We start from the raw sequence: 7,345 nt of genomic DNA, 5'->3' as shown, positions 1-7,345 counted from the left end.
TGGGCGATGGGCGGGAGGGGTCCTGGGGCGAGCGGTGCTTCGGGAAGGGAGCCGTCGCGCTTCAGGGACCGAGGGGCGGCTGCTCGGCCCTTCCCCTGCCGCCTCGCCCTCGGGAGCGCCGCGCTCATGGCCGCGCGTCTCTTGCAGCGTGCACCTGCACAAAGAACAAGCGCGTCACCAACTGCAGGATGATCGACGGCGTCTGCAACTGCAACTCCATCGGCTCCAGCGTGTCCGTCAACTGCGAGACCCGTGAGTAAAGCCCGCTGTTTTGAGCTCCCCGGCTGCGCTCAAGGGGAGATGTGAAAACGGGCGGTGAGCTCCTGGCAGAGATAATGATAGAGAGGGGAGGAAGGGCTCTCCCAGGCCTTCCACGCCAACCAGCTGGTGATGAAGCCTTTCTGATTCTGACTGTGTAACTTATGTGGATGCTCTTTAACAGTTTATCCCTAATGGCAGGGGTGTCTCAAAGGCTGAATCTTGACTTCCTTCTCAGTACTCATCCCGACTTCACTGTCAAACCTAGAGCTTCTGTACCAAAACCTTACTCTTAGTTTGAGGTAGCCTAGAGCTCTTAAGCGTTTGCTTTCAGATCGCCCTGCTGTGTTGACGTTGTGCACACCTACATCTTGGGTACTTGCTCTTCCTTGTAATGGCGTCGGGTGCCGTCGCATCTGTTGTAACCTTGTGCTTTCCCAGCCTGAGTTCTGAACGCTCGTGGTGTGGCGTTGTGTAACGTGACTTTCCGGTTATTTTTAGTGACTTCCAAATGCCTGTTGATGAAAGCTGAAATGTCAAACACGAAATCGGGCCGCCGTGAGAAACCCAAAGATGCGTTTCAAGATACTGATGGTCTTTATGATCCTGAATGTGAAAATACTGGTGTCTTCAAGGCAAAGCAGTGCAATGGAACCACCTGTTGGTGTGTGAACACAGCTGGTGTTAGAAGAACTGACAAACATGACACAGACCTGAAATGCAATCAGTTAGTCAGGACGATGTAAGTCTTCTCAATAGGGTGTGCTGTAACCTGAAAACCTTCCTGTGTTTGGATCAGCCTTATGGGGTTTATCGGTATGAATAATGCCCTAAGACTGAACATGGGGCAATAAGTACTTGTCACTTTTTTCTTTGGAAACAATGGGGAAGAGGGAAGATGTTTCTTTTTTTTTTTTCCTCAGTGCGTTTTTTTTTCCTCTCGTGGGATTAGAAACGGTAGCTTGCACTTTACATGCATGTATTTTTAAGAATATTAACTGTATTTACATCCTACTTCAGGTGGATCATCATTGAAATGAAGCATACTGAGAGAAAAACTCCTCTGAAGGCGGAGTCTTTAACAAAGTAAGTGATGATTTGAAGGTCTTGCGAAAATATCTGCATGTACTATCAGATATCTAATGTACTTCTAAACAACTGCATGCTTAAAAGCATTGTCAAATGTGTGAGCTCATTTGTTTATGAGACATCTTGGATGTGACTTATGAAAGTCTTTAAAATTTCATTTGCAATGGAAATTAATCTTCTCTTGGAAACTGCTCCTGGTAGAGGAAGAAGTAGAAGATAGGTTATAAGGAGAAACTGTCAAAAAATTAAACTGATGAGGGAGGAATTGTGAAGAAGAAGCAGGAGACAAAACAGGCTAGGTATGTTTTTGGCTGAAGTAAAATCCTACCTTTTTGTCAAAGGTTATAAGGCAAGAAAAGTGTTTGTAGCTGTGAAGTTTATTTTGCTTATTTTCTTGGGGAAAAAAATCCTACTGTATAGCTCCTTTTCCTGTGAATTCTCAAGACTGTTAGGTTGTCTGCTCTTTGCCAGTACAATAACTGTTTATTTTTCTGTAAGTGCAACTTCACTTTTGGGAATTAACAGAACTCTGTTGTGCTGGGTCTGGCTGTTTTGGAGTTAACTTTTTTTGAAGCAGAAGTGACCGAAACTGTACTGATAAGCACCAGTGTTTGAGCTGTTGCTGATCAGTGCTTACATAGTGTCAAGGTCTTTGTCTCTCTCTGCTGCCCTGGTGAGTAGGCTGGGGATGGGCAGGTGACACATCTGAGGCAGCTGACCTGGATTGACCAGAGATACCCTAGATCATAAAATGTCGTACTTGGCAATAAATTGGGGCTGAGGGGGGAGTGGTTCCAGAATAACTATTGCTTGGATACTGGCTGGGGACTTTTTTTTTTCCTCTCCTCTTTCCACCACTTCATTTAGTAAACTATCATGACCCGTAAAAGATTTTTTCTTATTACCTTGCCTTCTCTCCCATGCTGCTAGCAGGGAGAAAGTGAGAGTCTGGGCTGGAGCTTACCTGTTAGCAGGGTCAGCTTTTCACAAACACACTGCAGGAGGAAAAAATGCTACTAGTCTTTCTTACTTTGGAAAAATAGTTGTGTATAAATGTACTTTGCTTTTAACAACGGTTATGGTTTTAATATCCTTACAGACTTCTTAAGGATACAATTACCAGTCGTTACATGTTGGATGGACGCTATATAACTGGTGTTACGGTAAGAAGCACATAATTTTTAGTGAAATATTCACAACAAAAAAGAATGTTGATTACTTTGAAAGTGTGACCATGCTACAGTATGTTATCGTAGGCTTTCAAAATAATATTGCTTACTGAGCACTAGTAGCTCAGTAAGCAATAGCTTACTGAATAGCTGTATCTGAAATTAAAGATTGGAAAGTTGCATGTCTGTCTGCTTAGTCTATATATGAATTATTTTTCACCAAAAACATGGAATTTGAATTATACTATAAAAACTTTGCTTGAGAAGTACCATAAAATTGATGTAGAATGTGATCTCACAAATTGGATCACATTTTTTAATATTTTGCTGTGTATTTAATAGTTGGATCTAAATTAGTCCTTTTTTAATGGTGTGGGTTGTTTTGTTTTGTTTTTCCCCAGTATGAAAATCCCTCTGTTACTATTGATTTGAAGCAAAATTCCTCAGATAAATCCTCTGGAGATGTGGATATAGCTGATGTGGCCTACTACCTTGAAAAAGATGTAAGTGTCATGGGTAAAGTCTTCGAAAGACTCGGTGTGTATTGCATTATGTTCAGTAGCCTTACTGTGTGCTGGCTAATGCAAGATTAATTGTTGGAATGCCTAGATGATGTCTATTGCCAGCTGAACAAGCAAGTCTCTTTTGCTGTCTGTCCCTAGGTAAAAGGTGATTCCATCTTTCTTAACGCGCTAAACATGAGTATCGATAATGAAGCGCTGACTTTTGAGAATGTGATGGTCTACTATGTTGATGAAGTACCACCAGAGTTTTCCATGAAGTCTCTGACTGCTGGCGTTGTTGCTGTCATTGTTATCGTCGTACTAGCAGTAGTTGCTGGAATTATTGGTCTGGTAAGTTCTAAAAAGCTGCCAGAATAATAGTGGAATTTGGGAAATAATGCACCAGGGTAATGGGACTCTGAATAGAGGTGTTCTTTTGTAAACTATAGTGCTTGATATTGTTTTTGAGACTGGGGAGTAGAGAAGAGGTGATGGACAGATGCACCATAATGACACAAGGGTGTTATATGGAAAGTGAAGTGTTGGAAAAAACACGTTTAGGTCTTCACTTAAAATTAAACTTCACAGTTAACCTGTCCTTTCCTTACAGGTTCTCTCAAGAAGGAAAAAAGGGAAGTACGTGAAAGCAGAGGTAATTTTCGTTGATGTTATCTGGGGAAATTGGGCAGGTTAGCTAGAATCCAAATTTGATCAGGAGTTCTGGTGTAGGTTAAAAGCTTGCATTAGGTGCTGCAGGTATTTTCAAGTAGAATATAAAAGCACTGAAATTCTGTAACCATGCTTTCATCTCTATAGTCGACCGTGTATTTTCTGCAGTAGCTTCAGAGGCAATTGGCGATTTGCATTTCCTAGGATTTAGGCGGGTGGCAGTACTGGAGTCAAGTACCGTTTTACATATCTATAGCAAAGGCTGTGCAATCCACAGGAAGCACTGTTAGTCCTGTTTTATTACAAACGTCATTGCTTGAGGTATTTGCATGAGCCTTGCAGTTCCTACTGAATGGAATGATGCCACTGTATGTTGCTTCAGCTCCAAGTGCGGAGTATTTATATAGGAATCCAAATGTTGTAACTGAATAGTCAAGCTGACGGTACTCTCTTTCCCCACTCACCCCCAGATGAAGGAAATGAATGAAATGCATAGAGGACTGAACGCATAACTGAAATCAGCTGAAGACAGAGTGTGATTCAGATGAGAAAAGGACAGAAACATGGGAGGCATGGATCTTAACTCTTGGAAGATTCTTTCTGAAGGGGAGTCAGTTGTGTTCGCTTAATCATTGTTAAAACAAAGCCTAGACCAAAACGAAGCCTAGACCGGCAACCATGATCCTTCTTTTGTTATTTGTTGAGAGTTAAATGCCCCATTTTTACTCTAGTCCAACTATCACTCCCTGATTTTTTTGTAATGAGATGTGCTGACAACTGCTGCTACTAGGCTTCCAGAGCATAAATGTTTAAATAGTTCTTTTAGTCCTGTGGGAGGTTTTTTTTTTAATGATCTTTAGCCATGTCATAATGACAATTTGGCTCGTGTATAATGGAACATGGCTTTGTTTTTATGGCAATTTGTACATACTTGAACTAGCTGTAACTTTTTTTTATGACAAAACAATAAAACTTTTGAAACGGGCTTCTTCTTTCATGTTGGAATGGTGATCTATAAACTATCATACTGCCAACTTCAATAGTTTAGTACTTCAAGCAGTAGTAGCATAGGTGAAAATATTCTAGAAATCCGAAGAGCAGTTTGTATTAGCTACCTACTCTTGTAGTAACCAGATTATTTCCTTAATACTGAAATTTATGCTTTATTTTCAACTCTTCATGCGTAACAAGAATAAAATAGTTATATGGATTGTTTGTAGAAAAGAAAAAATGTGCTGTTAAAACAGCTATTTGAGGAATATGTAGACTACTCCTTCAAATTGGTACATAAGTATTTATTATAAAACGTTCAATTGCTGGTAGGGTTGGGAGTGGGTAGACTTGGTATCTGCTCCCAGAGTGCCAGAAGAGCTCTTATACCATAATTTCCATAGTTAGCCATTGTGAAGTTGTTGCACAGTTAAACGGTTTTTGCTCTTATTACTGCTTACTGTCACAGAGGCTGACCAAATTTAGCAAACTATCTACCTCTCGGAAATTAGTGTGAAGAAGCTTGTTTTGGCAGTCAGTAATGCATATAATGTATACTGTCAGGTAAACGTGTCTAGTCCATCTAGCATCTGAATTATAAAGAAGATGCTGTAACTCCTGTTGCCAAAGAAATAATGAGATACAAGATAAGGAACTGAATGACAAATCTGATTACTAATGTAGTTTGTTTTGATTTCCCCCTCCCTAAAACAGGAAAAGTATGCTAAACTAGTGTGAGATTGCTACCTATGTGCTGTGTTTATAAATGGGAGACATACCCTATGTGTCTCCAAAATAAAATATGAAAGTTGCTGGGCTGTGTTGACCCTACTTATGTATGATGTAATGGGTCACCAGCATACCTTCTGTTTTTTAAGTAACACATTAGGTATCATAAGGTTATATTACTGTGCTGGATGTTGATGTTACTAGCAGTGTCTACTCCTTTGGCTCTTCTGACTTTGTGGTGCTATGAACTTAGCTGTCTATGTCCCAGATCTGGGTAAGTGGAGGTACTTGTGTCAGTTGCTCTGTTGAGCTGCTGCTCCTGCCAAGTACAAAAATCCCACTGTAGAGAATTTGCTGGAGTACCTTGCCGCCTTTCATTTGTACGTGTCACTGACAACTCTTGTATTGGCAGCAAGGCTGTTCTATATACCCTCTCTGCCTTGGTGTGCAGTCCAGCTGCTGAGCTATGCTAAATCTCATGTAATTCTATAAGCTGTTAAATTATGTTAGGTTTTCAGTAAGGTTGTCTATATTGTTAATATTAGCCTATTGTACTATGTGTGCACACAGGCATGTGCACCAGTCACAAAATTTACTGGTGATAGATTGATATATACTGATTATATTTGAATACTAATTAACTGTAGGTAAAACAGGATTTATTTATTTTTTTCTTTTGAGTAGTTAAGGAGCATCCATTTCCTTAAATGAAAACAAAAATCAATTTTTCTGTGTATGCTAGTTATGCATAAGAAGGATACTAAGTTAATGAAGGTTTAGATTAGCATCCCTTTCCTATCCACTGCATTTTTAACAATTACACCCATCTTCTCATTCCCATCTCTCCTGCAATGTCAAAGAACTGTTCTGCAAGCAACAGGATGATGAAGTGACCACAGCTCATAACAGGTTGATGGTCTGTACCCAGACCTGTGCTGATCAACCAGGGTGGCGAACGGAAGAGGGAAATGGCAAAAACTCAGCAGAAAAGTGATTGATCCAGTGAAATGTTCAGCAGCAGTCACAACAGAAGGAGTTTTTCATAGACTGTGCTCAGCACAAAGAATGTTAGCGGCAGGTTTGGGTAGTGGCTTTCTGTAAGTGGGAGATTACAGTTCAGTAGAGTTGCCTTGAGCAAACTGCTGAAGGAGAAGGTGTAACTAGCCCCAGAGTGAGAATAAACTTTAACAGGCAGCAATTACACTTAACAGGTATTTATCTCTTTTGAAGGTGGTAATGAGGTCCCTTGAGCCCACCTTCTCTCCAAATGTTCATGAAAGGATGCTTATTTACTTCTTACGCTTTCATCTGCTTTAGCTGGAGTTATCAGTGAGTACAAAGAGAAATAATCCTATCTATTTTGGTCAGACCTGGCTTTAACACCTTACTATGCATGCCCTGCAGAAGGCTAGGTTTTTGAATGGTAGTTATTAAGGCCTAATTTTTCCACAGGAGCACAGCCTCAAGCAAATGATTTTGGTGGACCAGAATATCAGGGTAGGTGGTTTAAAATAAGATTGGGAAAGTATGCTTGTCGATACTGAAAATAAGTCCAACTGCCCCTCCAGAAAGGCGTTTTAGGAGATAGTAGGAAGATTTAAAGCTATTAAAAGCCGTAAAGGTTCTGCTAGCCCTACACGCGGCCTCTTCCTAAGGTAAGTGTTGTGAGCGCTGATTTTCCACCCTCTTCATCGAGTGCATTGGCAAAAGCGCTTTGAAGTCCTTTTATGGACAATAATATAATAAGAATGCATTCAGCAGCAGACAGAAGCACTGCTACCACGTTTATAACGGAAAGTGGCTCTCCAGTTGTCTTATTAATCGAAATGCAGCAGTCATCCGTACTGTAACCCGGGATGGGAAGACAGACGGGCAGTCCCCTGTGCCCGCTAGGCAGCGCTAGGCGCCGTGCCCGCCTCCTCGCGAGCCGAGCGACCG

The 7,345-nt window shown here is 41.1% G+C and overlaps 1 protein-coding gene and 1 long non-coding RNA gene across 2 annotated transcripts in view; one reads left to right on the top strand and one right to left on the bottom strand.

Annotated features, from left to right (window-relative positions):
• Nucleotides 1-4,673, top strand: part of EPCAM (epithelial cell adhesion molecule) — a 5,101-nt gene extending 428 nt beyond the window's left edge. Inside the window, exons 2-9 of the mRNA XM_010706489.3 lie at nucleotides 148-252; nucleotides 760-1,000; nucleotides 1,279-1,344; nucleotides 2,447-2,510; nucleotides 2,918-3,019; nucleotides 3,179-3,370; nucleotides 3,630-3,671; nucleotides 4,159-4,673. Coding sequence (XP_010704791.1) covers nucleotides 148-252; nucleotides 760-1,000; nucleotides 1,279-1,344; nucleotides 2,447-2,510; nucleotides 2,918-3,019; nucleotides 3,179-3,370; nucleotides 3,630-3,671; nucleotides 4,159-4,200 — 854 coding nt within the window. The 3' untranslated portion in view covers nucleotides 4,201-4,673. The remainder of the gene's footprint in view (nucleotides 1-147; nucleotides 253-759; nucleotides 1,001-1,278; nucleotides 1,345-2,446; nucleotides 2,511-2,917; nucleotides 3,020-3,178; nucleotides 3,371-3,629; nucleotides 3,672-4,158) is intronic.
• The window catches only part of LOC116216281, an 18,797-nt gene that overhangs the window by 3,868 nt on the left and 7,584 nt on the right, over nucleotides 1-7,345 (bottom strand). The window lies entirely within an intron of this gene.

This window comes from Meleagris gallopavo, chromosome 2 (genome assembly GCF_000146605.3).
Source record: "Meleagris gallopavo isolate NT-WF06-2002-E0010 breed Aviagen turkey brand Nicholas breeding stock chromosome 2, Turkey_5.1, whole genome shotgun sequence".
NCBI classification, from domain to species: Eukaryota; Metazoa; Chordata; class Aves; order Galliformes; family Phasianidae; genus Meleagris; species Meleagris gallopavo.
The sequence above is the reverse complement of the archived record's forward strand: the minus strand, read 5'-3'. Positions and strand labels throughout refer to the sequence as shown.